The sequence below is a fragment of the Lampetra planeri genome, chromosome 57, assembly GCF_965212315.1.
Source record: "Lampetra planeri chromosome 57, kcLamPlan1.2.h2, whole genome shotgun sequence".
Classification (NCBI taxonomy): domain Eukaryota; kingdom Metazoa; phylum Chordata; class Hyperoartia; order Petromyzontiformes; family Petromyzontidae; genus Lampetra; species Lampetra planeri.
In genome coordinates, this window is record NC_136163.1 from 6,863,782 (window position 1) to 6,887,419 (window position 23,638).

Sequence of the window (23,638 nt, forward strand, 5' to 3'; positions counted from 1 at the left end):
CAATTGGCGCGTTCCGTTCACGTGACAAACCTCGCTCATTGGCTGCGTGGGGTCGTGTCGGGTTTAGCGCCACTTTTGTATTAACGCGACCCCAACCCAAAGCTTCTGCTATGGAAGCAGAGAGTCGAGCGGAGACACCGTGAAGACCCCACGCGGAGAGGCATCTGTGTTGAGGAGGCGAACCCCAGAGGCACGAACGCCGTCACCATCGACCCCAGAAAGTTGCCCGCGTCACTCTTTAATAGGGGGAAACTTTCCTTTCAACCGCTGTACAAATATGACACAACTATTATACAAATATATATTTAGATTTGCATATGGTGACGCCGTATGCGAGATGAAGTGTTATATTTGAGCGCTTACATCATTACAATGCTCCTCTTTCATAACCAGGGTAATTGCAACACACGCTGCGTATCCGACATTCCCATTCGATGTGTGTCTGTGTGTGTGTCTGTGTGTGTCTGTCTGTGTGTGTGTGTCTGTGTGTCTGTGTGCATGTCCTTGCCTGCCTTCGTGTCTGTTTGGTGTCTGTGTACGTGTGTCAATAGGTGCTCGCTAACAGCACTTGCCCCAACAGTCTGTTAAAGGCTATACGGGGAATCTTTGCTTGTGTGTGTGTGTACAATGGTAAACGCGTTGCGCTATGAACCCAGCGATTCCCAGCCCACGGCGAACGTGAGAGCATCTGGACCGGTCCCGGTGCCTTTATCCATCATGTAGTCAAAGCAACCCCTTTGACACGGCGTGGGGAGGGAGGCCTTCGTCCAGCAGTGGATTGAGCAAGGGACGAAAGCAGAGCCCAGCGTGATGTGGTGATTGACACTCGATCACAAAACAGAGCACGCGCAGAGAATCATATGCATCACGCGTTACAGAAATCACCCTAACTTTCATCATTTCAACAACAACAAAATATATATCTTTGGCCAAAATATACATACAACAAAAATAAACGCAGTACACATATTTCAAGTTTAAAATGAATTGTAAGGGAATCATCATCGGCACGCGCGACATGTTTAAACACGCCATGTGGAGCAGAAATGTGCGTTACGCCGCACAACACACAAGGTCTCAGGATTCGCCTGCCCAGCGAAGCCTCACAGAGTCTCAAGACGCTTGTCCAGGAGGGTCCTGCCAGGTATTCGCACGAGGGTTGATGTTGCTGTTACCGTTGCTTGTGATCCCAAATGAGTAAATTGCAGGTAACCTTTGAGCGTTGGGTTGTTTTAGCCAATTCCAGTTCGCGTTGCACGTTTAGCACCTCCGATTAGCACGGTTGGCTAAGCTATGTTTATTTGACCAGGTAAGGCTCACTGAGTTATGTAGCTCTGTTTCAGAAGCGACCTGCCCACAAATGATAGCTCAACGAAGTGGCTTATCGCGTGGACATTTATAGCAGCCAAATAATCTCTAAATGTGGAGTGAAAACCCGGGGGATCTGGAGGAAAATCCACGCGACCACGGGGAGAGAGAGAGACACGCAAACTTCTTCTTTCGCACCGTACGTAGCCAACCGCGCTAATCGGAGGTGCTGGGGGGAAGGACAACAAACTAAACGCACCAAAATTGTTTTAGTGAACGGTAGTCGGAAGTCGGTGCACAGCACAAAATATTCGAAGAATAAAATTGACAAATGCATCGTGATAATTGCCATCGCACAACCCCACATCGTAGTAACGCCAGATATCCCTGGCTGATTAAGCACTCAAGACTTTCGTTAATAGGCGCTCGCAAACAGTACCTTACATTCACGCGCGCGCGTGTATTTGGTGAATGCCCGCTTGTAAAAAAATAGAAAAACTTTGTTTAACTTGAGAATTGAATTTTCGCTGGAAACTGCCGGCCGATGACAATGTTGGACCCGTCGCGACACCACGAACCGATTGTCACCTGTGCAAGAACCGAAGAACGTGGCTGGGAATTCAATCAAGTGGGTGAGGGGGGATTGGGTTCAGAATCATCAGAATATGTATTTATAGCGGAGTAATCCGATCAACTACAAAGCTCTTTCTCACAGGAGTCCAGTCGATGGCCGGGCCGGAGGCACGGAGCGGCGGGCCCCGCACACCGCCGTGTGAGGGGGGGGAGGGGGGAGGCGAGATCCCGAGTTGAGCAGCACTCAGTGCTCTGTCCCTGTCATTGACTGGAAAATAAATAGTCCACGTTTTAAAATGTGTAATGTCGTTTGAGCCATTTTTATGAAACTAGACCAAATCGTTGTATACATGTTCAGGTCACAGTGCCTCCTAAGGGGGGAGCAAAGAAAAAATTATAATTCTCACTGACCACAGTTCAGTCTTTAAAGTTGAATAGAGGCAGCCTCTGGTTTACGACGGTCCAATTTTACGACGAACCACATTCAAATAATGCCACCGTGGATCGATTCACGACGCGGGCACCTGATTTACGACGCGTCTTCCGACAAGACTCCCGAACTCATTTGAACAGTCGGTCGGTCCGGTTTCCGACGCTGCTTGGCGGTGGAGGTTTCGTTATTTCTCGAGTGTTTGTGTGGATGTTCACCTCTTAAGCACGGTTTAAATACGGCTGATGAAAGGTCAGACGCATCGGCGAGTGACGCTTCTACTTTCTTCTCCTGTCCCTGGGAAAACAAGGGTCGGATTTTCGACGATTCGATTTACGACCGCGGGGTTTCCAGGAACCCGCTGCGACGTCGTGGAAAGCGGGGACCGCCTGTGTGTACAAGGGTGCTTTGTCGTTTTCAGCATCAGTGTCTTGAGAGCGAGTCCCCTGGTGAATGTTTAAATGTTACCGTTCAGAGAATTCTGATGTCAAGCGACGGACATCGCTTTCCTTAGTAGGGCAGCGTGGAGAGTGCTGCCCTCTACCGAGCGCGTGGGTCAGAGGTCGCTCGAAGGAGGGATCTCAGAGGCGGCTCTGCGGTGTCCGTTTCCGCGGGTTCCCTTCTCTAACGGATTCTTCGTCGCGTGACGATGCGAAGCCAACAGCGGTGCAATCGCGACGAGCCTGACGAGTGAAACCTCGCTCCCGCGGATCTCCGAGGTCTCCCGCAGGTCGCTCCTCCTCCTCGACCCCCCCCCCACCCCGGCCGCGTGACGCCGCCCTGGGTCGCCGGCTCAGCCGAAGGACTCCTTGTTGTAGTGGAAGCTCGTGCCGTGCGCGCTACATCGGTTGCAAGTCCGGTGCACGGCTCTCGACATCTTCTGGGGTCCACAGCAGAAGACGCCGACCGACGTCCTGGCGATTGAGATCACGAGCAGAGGCAAACATTCCCCCCCCCGCGTAAGGCCTTTAGCAGAGTGTTGGGGCGAGCGCAGTTAGCGAGCGCCTGTTAAGGCCGGCACGGCACACGATGGAGTGGGTGGCCACCAGCACCACGCCCCGCCTCTGTCGCCCCAGGTGCTCGCTTAGCGACGAGTCGACCGCGTGGGAGGCGCAGGACCGGCTCAGATAATCGTCGCCGGTGTTGGTGGCCGTGAGCGGGAACTGAACTCCCCGAGGTAGTTAACATCTCCTAGCCACCGTGGCACCCCCAAACATCCCAACGTGGCAGGACACCCCTGAAAAGGGCTCTGGGGGACATCGTTGCCACCGTACCTTTGGTTGCACTGCGCGATCTCGTTGAAGAGCGCCCTCCAGCAGGGTCTGCCCACGGACATGCGTGAATTCAGAGCGTGATACTTCTCTTCCAGTCTCTATGAATACACACAAAGACAAAGATCCTCGTAATCGCCTGAACAGACGGTTGGGGCAAGTGCTGCTGATGGAGGCCGGCACTGCGGCACACGAGGGGGTGGGTGGCCAGCACCACGCCCGGCCGCCTTTGTCTCCCTCGTGGCGATATTTATAGTGTACACCGCGCCAGGTACTTGTTTGAGGCTGAGTGGATCTAGGGGAGGCCCAGGACCGGTTCAAATAATTGTCAGCGAGAACACAAAACAAAGACAAAAATCCCCCTTATAGTCTTAACAGACTGTTGGGGCAAGTGCTGTTTGCGAGCGCCTATGAAGGCCGGCACGACACACGAGGGGTGGGTGGCCAGTGGCGATGTTTACATACTGCACACTGTACTCATTTTAGGCTGAGTCGACCTAGGGGAGGCCAATGACCGGTTCAGATAATCGTCACACGGTGTTAGACGTGAGCGTAAATCGAACTCGGCTGGCCAGGTTCGTAACGCAGCGCGCTAACCGCTACACGACCGCTCCCCACATGAATACCCACGCACACACACACGCACGCCTGTACACACACACACACACGTCTAATGTATTTGGAGGTGCACATCTGGTGTGAATATAATAAGAATGTTAACTTCGAACACAGACAGGAGTTTGATCACTCTTGAAGCCGGAGGAAGACACAAGAGGTGCGAAGAAGGAACCACGGACGAGCGGGAAGGCAGCCACGCGGTTAGGAGCCGGCTCTGGAGTCCTATATATACTCAAGTATTTCGAGCCAATGAATGCGTGTTCAGGTGTGGGAGGAAACTAAACTATTTTTTAACATTTATTTTACCAGGTAAGGCCTCCTGAGCTATGTGGCTCTTGTTAAGCAGTGAACTGGCCACAAATGATCTCTCAACCAAGTGGTTTATCATCATGTTAACATTTATAGCAACCAAATGTGTAGAGCAAAACCGGAGGACCCAGAGAAAAATCCACACCGCCAGGGGAAGAGAGAGAGAGACATGCAAACTCCAAACATCCAGCAGGGTCGGGATCAAGCCCAGGACATCCTGTAAGCCAGGCGACGGTGTTAACATCTCCTGGCCACCGTGGCACCCCCAGGAACCAGCGCACCCGGAGAAAAGCCCACAGGTGGGACGGCTAGAGTCCACATTGTGCTGCACCGCCTCCTCCCGGCGAGCCGGGGAACGTCTCCATGACATCGACGTCGACGGAGAGTTCCCCGACATTTGCGCGACCCACCACATGACCACACCCTCGCTGTGTTAAGGGTCGTGGGGGATCACGAGTCTGGTCGCGCTGACCCCCGTGCTGCTGCCGCGAGCACAGCACTCACAGCCGACACTGTAGGTCGTCGCCGCCACCTGCAATGAACGAACGTGAGAAGCCACGGACGGGAAATGGGACTCACCTCAAGCGCGCCGGACCTCGTGGTGAAAAGCCTCACGCTGAAGAAGTCCGGCCGGTTCTCCCGCCAGAGCTGCGGCACAAACCACCACGGCGAAGCAGCGTCGGTCAAGCGGGCACCTTGCACGTGGCCACCGTGCACATTCACTGGCCTTGCTCACGCTTCACAGGCGTTACACGTCTGGCTCTTGCCAAAAAAAAAACACCGGCTCGTAACGAAACACTCAGCCCATACATCATCATCATCATCCCTCCAGGGTCGATCAAAACGAGTACCACTTTGCGGGGGGGGGGGGGGGTAAGGCAACAGCGGGTTGTCCCTATGGGGGTAGAATTATGGGCCCCTGCCCGTAAAAAATGTGGAATTTCCACCGCTGGCCTCCGCCGGGCTGTAAAGGGGAGAAGAGGCACGGATGGCGGTCGCCACCGCTCGTGGGGGAGGCAGGAGGGCGGAGAGCCGCACACGGACACACGCACACGCACACACACGCACACACACACACACACGCACACGCACACACACGCACACACACACACGCACACACACACGCACACACACACGCACACACACACGCACACGCACGCGGCACGGCGGGAGAGTTTCACTTTCACTACGGTGGCAGACGGGCAGCTGTCTGGGTTAACACGCGTCTCTATACTGCAATTCAGCGTACGGTTTGTCCTCGAGCAACGCGTGGTGTTCACGCGATAACGCGCTCTTGCTACAACACCGTTATGACGCGGGACACGCACCGTTATAAGGCGGAGCGCGCCCGTTATAGCGCCACCACCATCCCACCCCACCACCATCCCACTCCATCACCATCCCACTCCATCACCATCCCACCCCATCACAATCCCACCCCATCACAATCCCACCCCACCACCATCCCACTCCATCACCATCCCACCCCATCACCATCCCACCCCACCACCATCCCACCCCATCACAATCCCACTCCATCATCATCCCACCCCACCACCATCCTACCCCACCACCATCCCACCCATCACAATCCCACCCCACCACCATCCCACCCTACCACCATCCCACTCCATCACCATCCCACTCCATCACCATCCCACCCCATCACCATCCCACCCCACCACCATCCCACTCCATCACCATCCCACTCCATCACCATCCCACCCCATCACAATCCCACCCCACCACAATCCACGCCATCACAATCCCACCCATCACCATCCCACGGCACTCCGCTCCGTGGCACACAGCAGCCACTGTTCACCACTGAGTTACCACAGCGCTTGTGCCAGGCTAGGTGCACTTTAAGGCCATCACGTGCGGTGTGGAAGGCTCGCTGCTGCTGCTGCTACAGACACGAGGTCACGGGACAGACGTTCAGTGCTGTGCGCTGGCGGTCTCGATGGCAGCTGTAGCCTCGCCAGGCCGCCAGGGGGCGCGAGAGCCTCACGACTCAGAGACGTAAAATTAAAAAATTTTTTACAAAGAAATCCTCAACAGCTCCGTCATTAACGCTTCGCGTGCGGCCCTTCAGATTAAACAAACAAGCGACGTGTTGTGTCGCGATGTCAATGCCTGTCAACCCCTTCTCAGTGGCCAACTTGTTACAGACCAATTCAGACCGTATTGGTCACCCCGTGCCCCTAATTAATCTCAACGTTCACCCAACAAAGTCCCATCGCAAGGGATAAACACAAACAAATTGACTTTTTTTTTGCCCGAATTGAAACGGCTGTACGCCGTATGGACCTCAAAGCTCAACTCCCCTGTACAAGAATGCGGGGTAAAGCGTGTGGGTTGATGGCGATGCGATGATAACTGACCGTTTCATTTTTGTCACTTTCCATGAAACGTCGTTTCCTGACAACATCAGCACATCCCGCAGAATTGGCCAAATCGCCCCATGTCGGGTGGGTGGGGGCCGTCCATAAATGACGTCACGCACCGAGGGGGGGGAGGGGGGTCAGACATTTGTGACGATGTGTGACGAGGGGGGGAGGGGGGGGTTTGAGAAATGTGACGTCACATCAAAATGCGCAACTTTAAATAAATATTAATTGAATAGAATTGTTATAATAACACAAATTTGGATAAAATTTCTATTTGATTATTTAAATTTACTAAGGTCACCGTTTATTAATTCCATGAAGGAGCATTTTGCTTCTCAGCCTGAGAATGGAGAAGCACACATTTTGTAAAAAAAATTGAATGATTGTTATTAAACATTTTGATTCTAATGATTCTACCGGGGCTTTTCATTCTGTGGAATGAATATGTGATTGTTATAATTGTACTCTCCATTTTGCTTCGTTCTACTACAAAGTTTAAAGTATTTTTTTAATAGTTATAATTACTGTTAATATTCCGAACATCTGCAGTTTTAGTTAGACGTTGAATATTTTCAAGTGAATTTTATGCAAAATGTCAGCTTTCCAACGCCTCCTTTTCAATAAATGTTTTCTCCGACAACACCAGAGTACAGCTCCACATTAAATACGCACTACAATGACATTAGTTTAAGTTTAAAGTGATTTGAGGGGGGTCTGACTTTTTATGACGCCGTGTGACGAGGGGGGAGGGGGGGGTCAAAATTCGTCCAACAATCGCGTGACGTCATTTATGGACGGCTCTTGGCGGGTTAACGACACATTTATATTTACGCGATCTAACCGAAAAAAAAGGCCAATTATGAATAATATTTGTCGCGAAAGCCTCCCACGTGTTAAGGCGGCAACTTTAGTTGGGCCGCGTCGTCGGGTGGAGGAGGGCTTAGTACGACGCGGACGTTGGCGTGTTCAGTCGCGTGAACAACAGACCCGGGGTGGGATCGCGATTCCCCACCCAGCCCATTCCTTCCCACCCGACCCCCACCGCGGTGGTCCGGGCAAACGAACGAGCGAATGAACGAACAGGCAAGCGAACGAATGAGTGAACGGGAAAATGAATGAGCGAGTTGAACGAGTGAGGGAACGAGCGAACGAGCAAACGAGCAAAAAACTAATGAGCATGCAAACGAACAAGCGAACGATTGAGCGAGCGAACGAGCGAACGAGCGAGCGAGCGAATGAGCGAGCGAACGAGCGAACGAGCGAGCGAAGGAATGAACGAGCGAGCGCCCACCGCCGCCCCCCACCCACCCACCCACCTTGCCGTGCAGCGCCGTGAGCACGGCCGCCAGCCAGCCGAAGTCGCGCGCCTCCTTGCAGACCCAGACGAGGTAGAGGCGCCGCAGACGCACGCCGCCCCACTGCTGCCTGCACCAACCGACGCCGCCTCACGGGGGAGGGGGGGGAGGGGGTGGGGGAGGGGTGGGGGAGGGGGGAGGGGAGGTCAGAATGAAAATAATTTAATTTAGACTGCAGGAGGAAATCTGATGAGCTATGAAGCTCTTCAGATTTCCAGGAAGTGATCGAGGGGGGAGGGGAGGAGGCGACGCGACCAGCGATGCTGTGACAGCCGCTTGTTTTTAATGGCATCATCATCATCGTCGTCGTCGTCGTGATTATTCTGCTCGTTCCGTGCCGGAAAGTCTGACCGAGTCTCTGATTCTCATCTGGAGCCTCCTGCCAAGTGTTCTCAGGATGTGGGGGGGGGGGATGTTGCTGCTGCTGCTGCTCTGAGTGATCAAATAGAGTGATTTGCAGGGAACTGTTGCAGCTTATTGGGACATTTTGGCCAATACCAGTTCCCTTGTATGGGTGGGGGTGGTTTTTAGCTGTGGGAGGAACCCAGAGAAAAATTCCGGTGCAGAACAGGGGAAGAACGCGCCAACTCCACACAGGACGGCACCCGAGCCGGGAACGGGACGCAGGGACGCAGGGTGTTACCGCTGCGCCAGCCTGCCGCACCGAACGTCAGACATCGTGCCACAAACACGGCAAAGCGGCAAAGACGCTTGCTAGCCAGCCGCCCGGCAGCACGACTGTGCCCCTTAAGGGGCGCCAAATTATTACGTAAATGTTCCTTTTATACTACGCAGTACGCACCACCGGTGTCGTACAAATATACAGCAGCAGCAGGCGTCAGGGTGGGGATGGAACCCACGACCTCCTGTGTACCAGGCGAGGTAGTTAACATCTCCCAGCCACCGTGATGATGATGAGAGAGAGAGACACGCAAACTCTATATATACAGCAGCAGGCGTCAGGGTCGGGATGGAACCCACGACCTGCTGTGTACCAGGCGAGGTAGTTAACATCTCCCAGCCACCGTGATGATGATGAGAGAGAGAGACACGCAAACTCTATATATACAGCAGCAGGCGTCAGGGTCGGGATGGAACCCACGACCTGCTGTGTACCAGGCGAGGTAGTTAACATCTCCCAGCCACCGTGATGATGATGAGAGAGAGAGACACGCAAACTCTAAATATACAGCAGCAGGCGTCAGAGTCGGGATGGAACCCACGACCTGCTGTGTACCAGGCGAGGTAGTTAACATCTCCCAGCCACCGTGATGATGATGAGAGAGAGAGACACGCAAACTCTAAATATACAGCAGCAGGCGTCAGAGTCGGGATGGAACCCACGACCTGCTGTGTACCGGGCGTGTTTTTGGGTGCCACTCACAGCAGCGCGTTGAGCACGGCGGCGAATGGCGTCACCCCGATCCCCCCGGCGACGCACAGGCTCACGCGGTAGTTGAACACCTCCTCCGCTGGGCTCCCAAACGGCCCGTCTATGTACAGCCTTGGGTGACATCATCATCGCCGCCGTCGTCAGCATTAGTCGTCACCGTTGTTGCCATCATCAGCAGCGGCGGCGGCGGCGTCACCACGAGAACATGGTCAGTGCTCGCTCCACTCGTGCAACACGTGGATTACATGAAGCCGCTGTGTCAACAACAACCACCGCCATTCGCCACTAAGTGGTTGTGACGTCACCACGGCGCTTGTGCCAGGCTAGGTGCACGTTGAGGCCACGTGAAGTGTCGAACGCCCGCCGGCAGGAGGTCACAGGGCAGACCCAGCAGGTGCCACGGGTCGACTGACTGAGACGAGTGGGTGATGCACCACCTGTGTCCCCTACTGTGCCAACTTGTTGTGCTTTAGATACCCGGCGCTCCGCTCGTTGTTGTGAGCGTCGCTCCTGTGCCCTCCGTTGTTGTTGTGTTAAACACACACACATACATACACGGGTATCGTTTGCCAATAGCGGGCGACCTTGTGATGCTGTTTTTACCCGATTCAATAGTCGGCATCATCGTCAACAGCGGCGGCAGCGCCGTTGAGCATCAGCAGATTCATTATCAGCAACAGCATCGTCGTGAGCAGTAGCCTCGTCGTCGTTAATGTCATCGTCAGCAGCACCACCACCACCACGGCTAAGAGGCCATCACAGACGTTGTTCCGTGATGTCACCTTGTGCAGGGCCGCTCCCCTGCACATGGCGGTGCCGTCCACGGCGGGGGACGTCTCTGCCTCGTGGCTTGATGCCACACGAGGTGCACGTGGTCGATGCGAGCGCGGGATGTTGATGGGCAGACAGGTTCACAGACAAGCTAACAGCCTCGCTACGAAGTCATCGGATCGCGAGCGGTGGCTCGGCGGTCGAGCGAGCGGCTCGTCCTTGTGGGCGTCGCCCATTGTCCACCTGGCAGGTCAACGCGGTTGACCGTTGGATATACTCGCCGCCCCCCCCGCCACATGAATGTGGAATCTCCGCCCGCCGCACGTGGAAATGAGCACCCCGATGCCTCGATGCTCGCCGCAGCGGGAATCCGTCGTAAGCGTCATCCGGACGGCAACACATCACTTACTTTGGGTGCTGACGAGGAGGAGTGGGGCTTGTGCGTAGATACTCCATATTTGGGTTCTGGTTTGTGATCAGCTGATCTCGCAGAGAAGCTGTATTAGAGTACAAAGTAACAGAGAAATGTAAACTCTCGTACACACATGTTATTAAAAGAAACGTACAAATAATTTCGGCGAAGTGTTGGTGAATTCGCAGCGTGGTCACACTTGCCTGTCCAGTCCCCAAGCACTCGCAAATGAATGGCAAAGTTCCCTTTCGAGTCTGGCGGGCACTGCAAAGACAAAGATCCCCCATGTAGCCTCTGACAGAATATCTGGGCAAGTGCCGTTAGCGAGCACCCACGAATGCTTGCAAGGCACACGAGGTGGCTGTTGTGGCCATAGCCCTCGTCTCCCCAAACGCCGATGCTTACCCACCGCACCGGGGACTCATTTCGGGCTGAGCCGACCTCGGCGTGTACCCAGCCGCTGTTATTTTGCCGCGGGTGAGAGTCCAACTCGCGTCGCCGTCTTCGAGAGCGCGGCGGCGCTACCCGCTAAGCCCGCGAGGGCGCAACGCTGTATCCCGCGCGGAAGAATCAACGGATCGCGTTGGTCGGCACGTTGCCGTGAGGTACCGCCGCCTTCTCCCGGAGAGCCAGGGGCCTGGCGCCTCCGCACGCGACGCCCCCACGGGGACAGGGAGCTCCGCAGACATTTGCGTGAACCACCAACCCTCGCCGCCGCCGCTGCTGCTGCTGCCGCCTCCACAGGTGACAGGCGGCCACGCTCATCGTAAGCCACCAACAGACAAAGAAAAAGGTTTTTACCCTCCCCTTGACCAATCACCAACCCGCACTGGCCATCGTAGTGGAGTGCTGTTTGTGCTCCTGTAATCCTGCGTGCGTTCAGAACGCGAATTGGGCGTAACGCGATTCACGTACGAGGGAACGCATTTTTTGAAGAAGGCGGTTGCGAATTGGTCATGGCGCGGCCCTTTTGCCAGTATCCAAAATGATTAAGAAAAAGAATATGGTTTTACCCTTTCTGGCAATAAAACAGGAGTTGTGTTAAGATGTTAAAACACCAAACAGAAACCATTTGCAAGGAATCCTGTCTGCATTAACACCACACAGTACTTGTGGTGAACATGCAAACACAAAACATGCTTTGGTAGTATAATGTATTGTCTTTGAGACTGATTGGTCCACACCAGAGACAGCTTTCTTTAACCCCCGTGTAGCCTTAACAGACTGTTGGGGCAAGTGCTGTTAGCGAGTAGCAGCACCTATGAAGGCCGGCACGGCACACGAGAGGGTGGTTGGCCAGCACCACGCTCGACCGCCTTTGTCTCCGCAGTAGGCGTCAGTGGTGTTGGCCGTGAGCGGGAATCAAACTCGGGTCGCCGGGTTCAAAGCGCAGTGTCGTGCTAACCGCTTCACCACCGCCGGTGCCACAAACATCGTCTGAGAAGCCGCTAGCATGCCGACGGGATACACCATCCATACTACAGGTGGGTGAGATCGCGTAACAATATAAATGTGCCGTTAAACCCGCCACCGCCCGACACAGCCAATTAGTAAGGTTTGTCACGTAAACAGAACGTGCCAATTCGTTACTAGTTCAGCACACCGGTGTGTTGGAGAGCAAATCCACAACATTGACATCTCCTAGCCATCGTAGTGCCCATTCAGGGCCACAGTCGTGCTGCCGGGCGGCTGGCGAGCAAGCGTCTTCGGGCTGCGCCGCTTTGTCGTGTTGGTGGTACGATGTCTGACGTTCTGGGTGGCAGGCTGGCACAGCGGTAACCAGAGGTGGGACAAAGTCATTGTTATGCAAGTCCAAGTCGAGTCGCAAGTCATCAAATTCATGACTCGAGTCTGACTCGAGTCCAAGTCACATGACTCGAGTCCACACCTCTGGCGGTAACATCCTGCGCCTCACGGTAAGGTGCCATTCTGTGCGCGTTCTTCGCCTGTTCTGCACGGGTTTTTATTTGGGTCGTCTGGTCTCCTCCCATAGCTGAACCCCACCGCACCCACACAAGGTGACTTGGGTAGGACCCAACGCCTCCTGTACACCAGGCGAGGGAGTTAACATCGCATAGCCACCGCTGCGCCACATTTAGGAGGTTAGGGGCAGAGCTGAGCCCGCGATCGCTGCTGCGCTGGAGTCAGACACGAGACGTGAATGTGTTCTTGATGGATGTTTGTTATTCTTGGATGTTTGTGCTGGGTTACAGACCCCTCTAGGGTCCATTCTGGAAATCCTCCACACTATCTCGGTTTTCGGATGACAGTGGTGGATATGATTTTTATTGTTTTTTTTTGTATGATTTAAAACCAAAAAAATCGTGGCAGTTTAGGAAGTCAGAATGAGCAAACCAGTGCAATGAAGCTATTTTCATTTCAAGCTCATGTTGCTAAAACACACACTTGATATGTTGGTATAATACTCTCAGTAACCAGTCTGTCTGTGACTGTGTAGAGACTCCATCAGAGACCGCTCTGTCTGTGACTGTGTAGAGACTCCATCAGAGACCGCTCTGTCTGTCTGTGACTGTGTAGAGACTCCATCAGAGACAAGTCTGTCTGTCTGTGACTGTGTAGAGACTCCATCAGAGACAAGTCTGTCTGTCTGTCACTGTGTAGAGACTCCATCAGAGACCACTCTGTCTGTCTGTGACTGTGTAGAGACTCCATCAGAGACAAGTCTGTCTGTCTGTGACTGTGTAGAGACAGAGACAGACAGCTGTAGCAGAACACGCGTGCCAACGAGGGCACTCAATTGATTTGGATAATGTTTAAGTTGCCTGCAAAACTAGTGACTACTGGCCAAGACTAATTAGAGAATCTATCGAAAGTTAGAGAAATTAAAATAATTGTAACCATTCGGATAGCTACAGACTTAGTGCTGCTTGGAAGCAACATGTGCATGCATAATGTGCGTTGATCGCCATGTAAATAACACACTCGGCAATGGAAACCCATAGTCATTAATACACATTCCTTAACCCCCCCCCCACTTCGCGCAGGAAGATCACACAAGTGACGTCATCACATCTACCACTCCATTTAAGGAACGAAGCAGGTGGACTTCTCCACAAATCTGGCCGTCGCCTGATGAAGCTGGTTGTAATTTCTGGCGAAACGTCGTACTCAGATTGTAAATGTCGTGGCTTGGCTCTCCAACGCACCGGTGTTGCTGTACTAGTGACAAATTGACATGTTCTGTTTACGTGACAAACCTTACTAGTTGGCTGTGTCGGGTGGTGGTGGGCTTAACGACACATTTATATATTTACACGATCTCACCCAAAAAACCTCGAAGATGAACGGCATGGCGACCTGAGCAGTGGGCGGAGCTACCTGAGCAGTGGGCGGAGCCACCTGAGCAGTGGGCGGAGCTACCTGAGCAGTGGGCGGAGCTACCTGAGCAGTGGGCGGAGCTGCCTGAGCAGTGGGCGGAGCTAACCGGGTAGTGGGCGGAGCTACCCGGGTAGTGGGCGGAGCTAACCGGGTAGTGGGCGGAGCTACCTGCGTAGTCGGTGGGGCTATCTGGCGACCGAGCATCCATTGTTAAGAGGGAAGGCCACTCACTCAAACTACGAAACAATGTTGTATTTTGCCAGGTAATGCCCAGTGAGCTATGCAAATATTTTTCAGAAGCGACCTGGCCACAAATGCTAGCTCAACGAAGTGGCTTATCGTGCGGAAACGTGTAGCAGCCCAATACTCTAAACGCGTGATGTTGGTTCGAAATGTGGAGGAAAAACCGGAGGACCCGGAGAAAAATCCACGCGACCACGTGGAGAGAGAGAGAGAGACACGCAAACTCCAAATATACAACGGGCATCAGGGTCGGGATCAACCCCACGACCTCCTGTACACCAGGCGAGATAGTTAACATCTCCTAGCCACCGTGATGATGATGATGAGAGAGACACGCAAACCCACAACTTCCTGTATACCAGGCGAGATGGTTAACATCTAGCCACTGTGATGATGATGAGACAGAGTCTACAAAATACAAATATACAGCAGCAGGCGTCAGGGTCGGGATCAAACCCACAACCTCCTGTATACCAGGCGAGATAGTTAACATCTAGCCACTGTGATGATGATGAGACAGACTACAAACTACAAATATACAGCAGCAGGCGTCAGGGTCGGGATCGAACCCACGACCTCCTGTTCACCAGGCGAGGTAGTCAACATCTGTGTGGGGGCGGTGCTAGCGGTCGGGTGGTCGTGGCTATGTTTAACGAAAGTGGGAGGGGAGGGCGGCTGCCGCCAGCTGCACGCCGTGTCCCCGGGTTGAGCGTCCCAGAATAAGCTTCAAGTGGTGCGGCAGGGACACGCGAAAGCGCCGCCACCCGGAGGAAGCCGCGGCGTGTTGAGCTCGGCGTGAAGACGCGGCGAGCGAGCGAGCACGCCGCTCCGTCTCTGCGGTTCACCTTCCTGCCCGCAGACAGCTGTGAAGAGCGGCCATGCGTTGAGAGACATCTGGAAGCACTTAACCCTCAAACATAACCCCCTGAGTGGGGGGGTTGTTAAGTGGGTGGATTGTTGTGTGGGGGGGGGGGTGGCGAGGCTGGGAGAGGGGTTTCCTGTGCGCCTGCTGCTGCTGCCTTCGCGAAGATGCAGGGGCAGCCCCGCAATTGCCTCCTCATGCCACTGCTGGGCGGCAGGGCCTCAAGTGGAGGGGCAGTTCCCTCTTGTAAGGCTCTAGGGGGCTGGACATGTCACGGCTCGAATGAAATAAAAATAACGGAATGGAACGCGACCGCGGGGTTCACGCCCGCCCAGGAGACGGAGCGGTGACATCAGCTCGCGAGCCGGCGCCGTGAGAGGTGGCGGTGGCTGGGCTCTCAAGCAGCAGTGGAGTGAACATGGCTGCCGACGATGACGATACGCTGGCATCACATTGCACACCGATGCCATGAGCGCAACTTTGGTGGGGTGGGGTATGTGGCGGCGTTATGCAACGCATCGAATCGGAATCAGAATATTTATTTATGGCGGAGGAATCCGATGAGTTATGAAGGTCTCTTCCACAGAAGTCCAGTCGGGGCCCAGTCGGCCACAAGGGGGGTCCCGAATCAACACATAGTATGAACATGTTCAGAATTTTTTTTCGAAAAAATGTGGATTCGTTAAAAATAACCTCCATGGATGGACCAAACCCCATTTAGGCATCTGGCTATCGTATCAATGAGAGCGGCACAAATTCGCGCGATCCACCCCCTTTGAGGAAATCCTAGAGCGGTGGGGCTGGCAAGAAAGCAAGACGCACGATAACTTAATCCTGATTTGAAGCTTAATCGTGAGCATTGCACCATTAAACGTGTTATTAGTACTGTTACTGTGAGCCTGTCTTCTTCTAAACCCAGCACACGGCGCAACTAAACTTAATATATATAGTTATATCCAACATATTGTTGTATAAGGGTTAACAAAAAAAACATCCGTAGCAAATCCGGTAAAAGTGAGTCAGGGAGAATGGACGTAGGCCCACAGTCGTATCCCCCGTTGGCAAGAGGCCGTTGTGCCCCTGCTCGAGACCAGGGCGGCCGCTGTGCGCGCTTGGTCCAGGCCGCACTGCTGCCCCTGACACGGGCACCGCCCCGGCCTGACGCTTGCCCACGGCACTTTACAAGCGACTGAGCGTCGTCGACGTCATCGTCTCTTTGGGTCGATCAATCGAGCAGCGGTACATAAACTGCCCCCCCACCCGCCACACCACCAACCCCTGCCACGGGAATGTGGAATGTCCACCGCTGTCTCCGGGGCGGCCGTCGGAGATGATTCCCACCTCGTCGCTCGTTTGCACGGGGAGGCGGCAGGCCGCGTCGTCTGGACCGAGAGCCGATTAAGACGTCAGCCGATGTTTGTACCGAGCCCCAGGGTGGTAGAGCAGCGCAGCGGCGGCGACGCAGCGAGAAGGTGCCGGGGTTCGACTCCCGACTCGGGCGCCTCTCCCTGTGTGGAGTCTGTGCTCTCTCTCTCTCCCCTACAGGGAGCCGACCGTCGACCGGATGAGAGACCGGTGGGGCCATGCGGCTGATTGTGGCCACCGATACACAAACGGTGCGTCCAAGATCCGGCGGCCTGCGCGTGCGCAGCCACGAACCCCAAACCGTGGAGCGCGTCGTGAACACTCCGCCGCTACTGCCACTTCCACCGTCCACTCACTCCTTTAAAGGAGGAATGGACGAGATCCGCTTTGCTGAGTGGACAAGAACATCTAAGCTTACATCTTTAATCTGCCATTATGAATCCATACGAAAGAAGCTAACGATGAAAGCGAAGCGAATTAGCACGGTAACTGGCATTGGCCAAACATCCCAATGCTCAGATATCACCTGCAATTTGCCCAATAGGGATCACATGCAGCAACATCGCCCTCTACTGCAAAATACTGCCTCCTGAAAAATGATTTTACGAATGGAAAGAAAGTTAAAACTAAACTATTTTTCGATTTAAAGCTTTCGTGACTGCAGGGATTCATCTTCTTGGTTCTTTCGGTAAAGTCACGCACCACACTTGCGTTGTAGCCGAAACGTCGTGAGAATTATTGTATTATGTTTTATTATTGTATTATTTTATTACTTCCCTTCTACGTGACTTTACCGAAAGAACCAAGAAGATAAACTATTTTTCTTTTTCCAGGTAAGGCCCACTGAGCTATGCAGCTTTTTTTCTAAGCAACCTGGATATCACAAATGATTGCTCAACGAAGTTGCTTATCGCATGGAAAAATATCGCGGCCAAACGCTCTAAACGCCTGCCGTTGATTCTAAATGTGGAGGGGAAAACCGGAGGACCTGGAGAAAAATCCACATGACCACGGGGAGAACACATAAACTCCAAATATACAGCAGCAGGCGTCAGGGTTGGGATCGAACCCACGACCTCCTGCATACCAGGCGAGGTAGTTAACATCTCCAAAGCCACCATGATGATGATGAGAGAGAGAGAGAGACACGCCAACTTAAAATATATAGCAGGCATGAGCGTTGGGACCGAACCCACGACCTCCTGCATAGCAGGCGAGGCAGTTTACATCCCCTAGCCACGGTGGCGACCTCAGTGAGGTTGTCCTGGAGAAATATAAACAAGCGCAGTAATATTATTTCTCGACGTCGTATGAGCTCATTCCAGGCTGGCGAGCGTCGTGTAGGCGGCTGGCGGCCAGCGCGGGGCTCCGAGCGAGGTTCTGGTTTCTAGCGCCGGGGTCCTGGAGCTCGGTCAGGGACACTGAGCCAACATTCCCTCTGGGACGGCGCGAGTCTCGCCTTCTTCGGCCCGAACACCAACGCGGCGCGCTCGCTCTGTGGTGACGCAACGCGCTCGCTCTGTGGCAGAGGTCGCAACCGGGTACCCGATACCCGTACCCTACCCGATACCCGGCTACCCGTACCCGGCCGGGTACGGGTACGGGTACCCGTTTGCGACCCTGGTGCGGCCGGGTATGGGTACGGGTAGGCCGTGAGTCACTGGTGAGTAACCGTTTGTCACTCATTTCGAGTAGGGTACGGGTAGGGAACGGGTACCCGTACCCGGCTGGGTACGGGTACGGGTACCCATTTGCGACCCTGGTGTGGCCGGGTACGGGTACGGGTAAGGAATCAAAACCCGTTTGCGACCTCTGCTCTGTGGTGACGTGACGCGCAAGGCGTGCAGACGGACAGGCTGACAACGTGGGACCTTTCTTGCCAGGATCAAAGTATAAAGATAGGTTTGACCCTTTCCGGCAATAAAAACGGTTGTGTTGAGATGTTAAGATGTCTTTGCGCTGTCCGCCTTTTGACGTTCTCTGATCTAACACTGGTTGAGACTTGGCCCTAAAGAAGGTCGTCTCTGGTGTAGACCAACCAGTTTCAAAGAGAATGCACCGCACAATGCCAGGGAATGTTTTTGTTTGCATGCTCACCACAAGTACGTGTGGTTAATGCAGACACAATTACTCGCAGAAGGTTTCTGTTCGGTGTTTGGACGTCTTGGCAGCTGTCTTATTTACAGAAAGGGTCAGCACTCTTGTTACAGACAGCCTGACAGACAGACTGACTGACTGACAGACAGGTTTATAGACAGACAGGCTGATAGACAGACTGGCCGAGAGACAGATTGACTGATAGACAGACTGGCTGATAGACAGACAGACAGACTAATAGACAGACAGACTGGCTGATAGACAGACTGACTGATAGACAGACAGACAGACTGGCTGATAGACTGACTGACAGACTGGCTGATAGACTGACTGACAGACAGGTTGACAGACTGACTGACTGACAGACAGACAGACTGACTGATAGACAGACAGACAGACTGACTGATAGACATACAGACAGGCTGATAGACAGACTGACAGACAGACTGACTGATAGACAGACAGACAGGCTGATAGACAGACTGGCCGAGAGACAGACTGGTTGAAAGACTGGCTGACAGACTGGCTGGCAGGCGAGCGCCCGGCAACTCGCGGTGTCGTTCCACCGTGGCTCGTGCGGCATAGTTGCTAGCAGGGACGCAAGGGGGGGGGGGGGTGCCCGCAAGGTTATGCGACGATTTGGGGCCCAGTCGGCCACAAGGTGGTGGGGTGGGGGGCCCGATTCAAACAGATAAACAAGTAATAAAAAGTGTTTTTCCAACGATTGAACATAAATGTCAAAAAAATTAAAACATTTACAAGTGAAAAATAACAGTTCCCGAAGACGTATATCGTCAACTACAGTCGGCGCACACTGGCTGGTGTTTGTTCCTGCACACCGGGCGTTTTGTCAAACTCGCACGCAGTGTCGCTGTGAGACGATCTTCTTCTAAACCCAATTCACACCGGGGCAACTAAAATGATATATAGAGTTATAGCCTCACCGTGGACTGTTTGTAAACCTCGCAACAGCAACAAATATCGAGTCGTGATTGACGACAATGTTTACCCAACAGTGTGTAACGCACGTGACGTCACTCCACTTCGACCAGCCCCCCTCATTAATAATCATGAACAGGTGGGGTCCTCCACATGGACCCCCCCCCCCCCGTCATTAATAATCATGAGCGGGTGACGTCACTCGACATGGGGGTAGGGGGCGAGGCGCCTCCTCCCCCCTCCTCGGCGTCAACTCACAACCCTCACTACGAAGGCAGAACCCTCACGTCACGCGACCTCCGTGACGCTGTTGAGACATCGAAGTAAAAAGGATGTCATGATGAACAAGGGATTATAACCTTAAAATGAAGTAAGTCTGTGTCACCGCGCCCTTACAAACTGCACGCGAATGGATGCAATGGATATCACGTCGCGGTCTGCTTTTCGCTTGCAAGTTTCAGATTTACTGCAATACGCCCGTCCTTGGACGGGCAAAAGGCTCATAGTAGCAGTAGCAATAATAATAATGATGATGACGGTGATACCAATGATGGCTGAGAGGGAGCTACCACAGCAGCGTTGGTGGCGATCAGTGCACTCGACTCATCACCAGGAGGTCGTCGGCTCGATTCCATTTCCCGGCACGGCAGTTAAAAAAATGAAACTGGCGCAAGTTTCTAAAGTCCACCCACCACAGTAAAGTTTAGGAGTTTTTTTGGGTTAGATCGCGTGAATATTTAAATCTGGTCGTTAACATCGCCACCGCCAGCCGACACAGCCAATCAGTAAGGTTTGTCACGTTAACAAAACGAGCCCAGTTAGTGACTAGTTTAGCGCAAACCGGTTGTGTGTTTGAGAGTAAACCCACGACATTTGCAGCTGTGAGTAGCGTGACGCTTCGCTGGTGATTGTTGTTGTTGTTTGGGCGTGCCGTGCGAGTGGCTCTCTTACCTCTGTGAGGGTGAATGGATGAGACTCAAACGTTGAGACACTTGGGCAATGTAGCAGCACGTACTAACTCACGCGCGCACACACACACGCACACGTGCGCACACACACACGCACACGTGCGCACGCACACACGCACACGTGCGCACACACACACGCACACGCGCGCACACACACACGCACACGTGCGCACGCACACACGCACACGTGCGCACGCACAAAGACAAAGGTTCCTCCGTTTAGCCTTACGGAGCATTTGCTGTTCGTTAGCGAGCACCTATTAAGGCCGGCACGGCACGGGAGGCGGCGGCGGTGTGGCCAGCACCACGCCCGGCTCTGCCTTTTGTCTGACGTGGACATCGGGCAGCAGCACTCGTTTAAGGCTGCGTCATCCGTGGGGAGGTCAAGGACACTGATGGTTTGGCCATGGCCGGAAACGGAAGCCATAAATAAGAGCAGAGATTGGCTCATCCCTCGCGTAGCAGTGGCAATGGGACGAGGCATCTTTGTCTGCCGAGTTATCTTGTCGCGTGTATTCTCCATACCGACGCGAATTATAATTATCATCACCTTCATTGTTTTGCGTCTCGCTCAAATGAGCGGGAAGGCGGCGGTGAGCCAACCTCGCTGCATCTGGATACGAAGTCTGCGTTTGTTTGTTGTTCACCGGTTGGTTCTATCGCGAAGGTTCACACGATGTCACAAGTCCGACTGGTGGCAGGCTCTCCGCCCGCTGGTGCTTGAGCCCAGGAATCCTCCAGGCTGCTGTGGCTTCTGCCGAGCATCGCCGGTGTTTACATGACTTCGGCTCAAGCCTGGTAGGCTTCTCATATATTTTTGCGTGTCCTTGCCGATGAGAAGTTTTCCTTGGGGGCGTTCCTCTCCGATGGGAATCGCAGCTCTACATCCTGAAAGCTTGTCGGAACTTTTTATTCTGATGCTTAAAAGGAATGTTAACACTTACGAGAATTTGCAACAACACCACAAGAAATGTGCCTCCAGGCTCTGGAGACCACCTGGAGAAGATTCCAGGCGCGCGTTGACAATGATGGCGAACAAGTGGAGACTCTTTGATTTTTAAAGCTATTAACATGTATTTGTTATCATGTTACGGTGTAGTATCCGTTCTTTTTCCATGAAAAACGAAAATCCCATATAAGTGTTAAAATTTTTTTGAAGCACGCTGTATTGTTTGAGGCGTCGGCTGTTGTGATGGCTCAAGATTGCCGCAGTGCCGTTTGCACGAATGAGGCCGTGTAAATGCGAACCATTAATTATTTTAATTACGATTAAGAGCCCCGGACTGCCGACATGGGGGTTCGTCTGCTTACCTGGCCCGGCCGGGCGGCGAAGCCCGGCCTGAGCATGCGGATCTCCAGGACGTTGCCCGGGTGCTGGGCGGCCGAGGTGACGGTGACCGCTCGGCTGCTGCGGATGAAGCGGTAGACTCGCTCGGCGCAGTAGAGGCACAAGGGGCCCGACACCCACAGCCAGGCCTGCCGCCACCGCCACCGCCGATCGGCCGGGAGATTGACGCAGCACAGGCGGTGGAGATGGAGGGAGAGGCAAGCGGGAGACAGGTGGAGGGGTCAACCTGCAATGTAGGTTTCCATAGCGGCCGCTGCTACTACGATTGAGTCCGTTGTTGGTGTCCGGGCTGGGCCACGTGGTGGTGGGTGGGTCGTTTAATTCGAACGTTCTTGTCGTGAACCCTCCACCGCCCGACGCGATTTTGGCATTCACAGATATTATTAGCGCGGGAACAGCTGCAGACCGCGGTTAAAACACCGAGATGCACGCACGGTGCGGGGGGAAACCTTCCCACACCCACCTCGGGAATTTGCGACTGAAATCTGGGCAGCTCACGGCATTCCACCCCGGAGTTCTTCGCCATCCCTGGCTCCGGCTCGGCAAATCCCTCGGGAAGGGGCTCAGGAATGCCGACGCCGGGAAGCGATGTGGCGTTGCCGGGCCGCCCGTGTGTATCGCATCCCGGCGGATGTTCCAGGAGGTTTGTTTGCACTTTGAGAACTCCGCTGTAATAGACAAGGGAGATGCATTCATTCATTTGTTATAATCATTACTGTTGCTGCGCCCGTGTGCCCGGGAAGCCTCGCGTAGTCCCAAGCCTCGCTCTCAGCAGGGTCCTGCCAGGTCTCTGTGGTAGGGGGCCACGATTGCAATGTGGCATCACTAATTGAGTAATTGTAAAGCACATTTTAAAATTGTATTCGTGATGAAGGTTTTCTGGGTTAGATCGGCGTAAATATAAATGTGTCGTGAAACCTACTACCATCCGACACAGCCAGTTAGTAAGGTTTGTTATGTAACAAAAAACATGCCAATTAGTTACTACTTCAGCCCACCGGTGTGGTGGAGAGTAAATGCACAACATTCACAATTTGAATACGACGTTTCGCTGGTAATTACATCCAGCATCATCGGGCGATTTAGCCGGACAAAATACGTGACAAACGTTACTAATTGGCTATGTCGGGTGGTGGCGGGTTTACAACACACTTATACTGACGCGATCTCACCCGTAAAACCTTCATTATGAAGAATATTGGTCGCTAAATGTTCAAATTTGGCAACATTTTGTTCGGGACCAACGTCACAACGACGCCACCGCACCTTCACAGTCGCCTCCTTTCCTCCTGCCAGACGCCTTGGCTGTTACAAGCCGGCTCCTGATCTCCAGGGGTCACTCTCACAGTCTCATCAACAACAACAACAACCGCCATTCGCCACCAAGTGACGGTGACATCACCACGGCGCTTGTGCCAGGCTGTGTGCACTGTAAGGCCACGTGACTGACTGAGATGACTGACCGATGCACCACCTGTGCCCCCTACTGTGCCAACTTGCTGTGTTTTAGCCACCCCTGCGCTCCGCTCGTTGTTTTGAGCGTCTCTCCTCTGCCCTCTGTTGTTGCTGGAGGGCGACTGCCTACAACTGCCCACCACCTACAACTGCCCACCACCTACAACTGCCCCCTGTGGTCGTTGAGCTCTG

At 53.7% G+C, this 23,638-nt stretch overlaps 1 protein-coding gene across 2 annotated transcripts in view; it reads right to left on the reverse strand.

The window, feature by feature from the left end:
• Positions 1-217: 217 nt before the first annotated feature.
• NOX4 (NADPH oxidase 4) overlaps positions 218-23,638 on the reverse strand; it is a 34,398-nt gene continuing 10,977 nt past the window's right edge. For both annotated transcript variants that reach the window (XM_078618274.1, XM_078618273.1), the window contains exons 9-18: positions 22,455-22,659; positions 21,955-22,119; positions 20,627-20,689; positions 11,034-11,094; positions 10,828-10,915; positions 9,639-9,758; positions 8,216-8,324; positions 5,089-5,157; positions 3,586-3,683; positions 218-3,225 (exon numbers count right to left, since the gene is read on the reverse strand). In XM_078618274.1, coding sequence (XP_078474400.1) covers positions 3,105-3,225; positions 3,586-3,683; positions 5,089-5,157; positions 8,216-8,324; positions 9,639-9,758; positions 10,828-10,915; positions 11,034-11,094; positions 20,627-20,689; positions 21,955-22,119; positions 22,455-22,659 — 1,099 coding nt within the window. In that variant the 3' untranslated portion in view covers positions 218-3,104. The remainder of the gene's footprint in view (positions 3,226-3,585; positions 3,684-5,088; positions 5,158-8,215; positions 8,325-9,638; positions 9,759-10,827; positions 10,916-11,033; positions 11,095-20,626; positions 20,690-21,954; positions 22,120-22,454; positions 22,660-23,638) is intronic.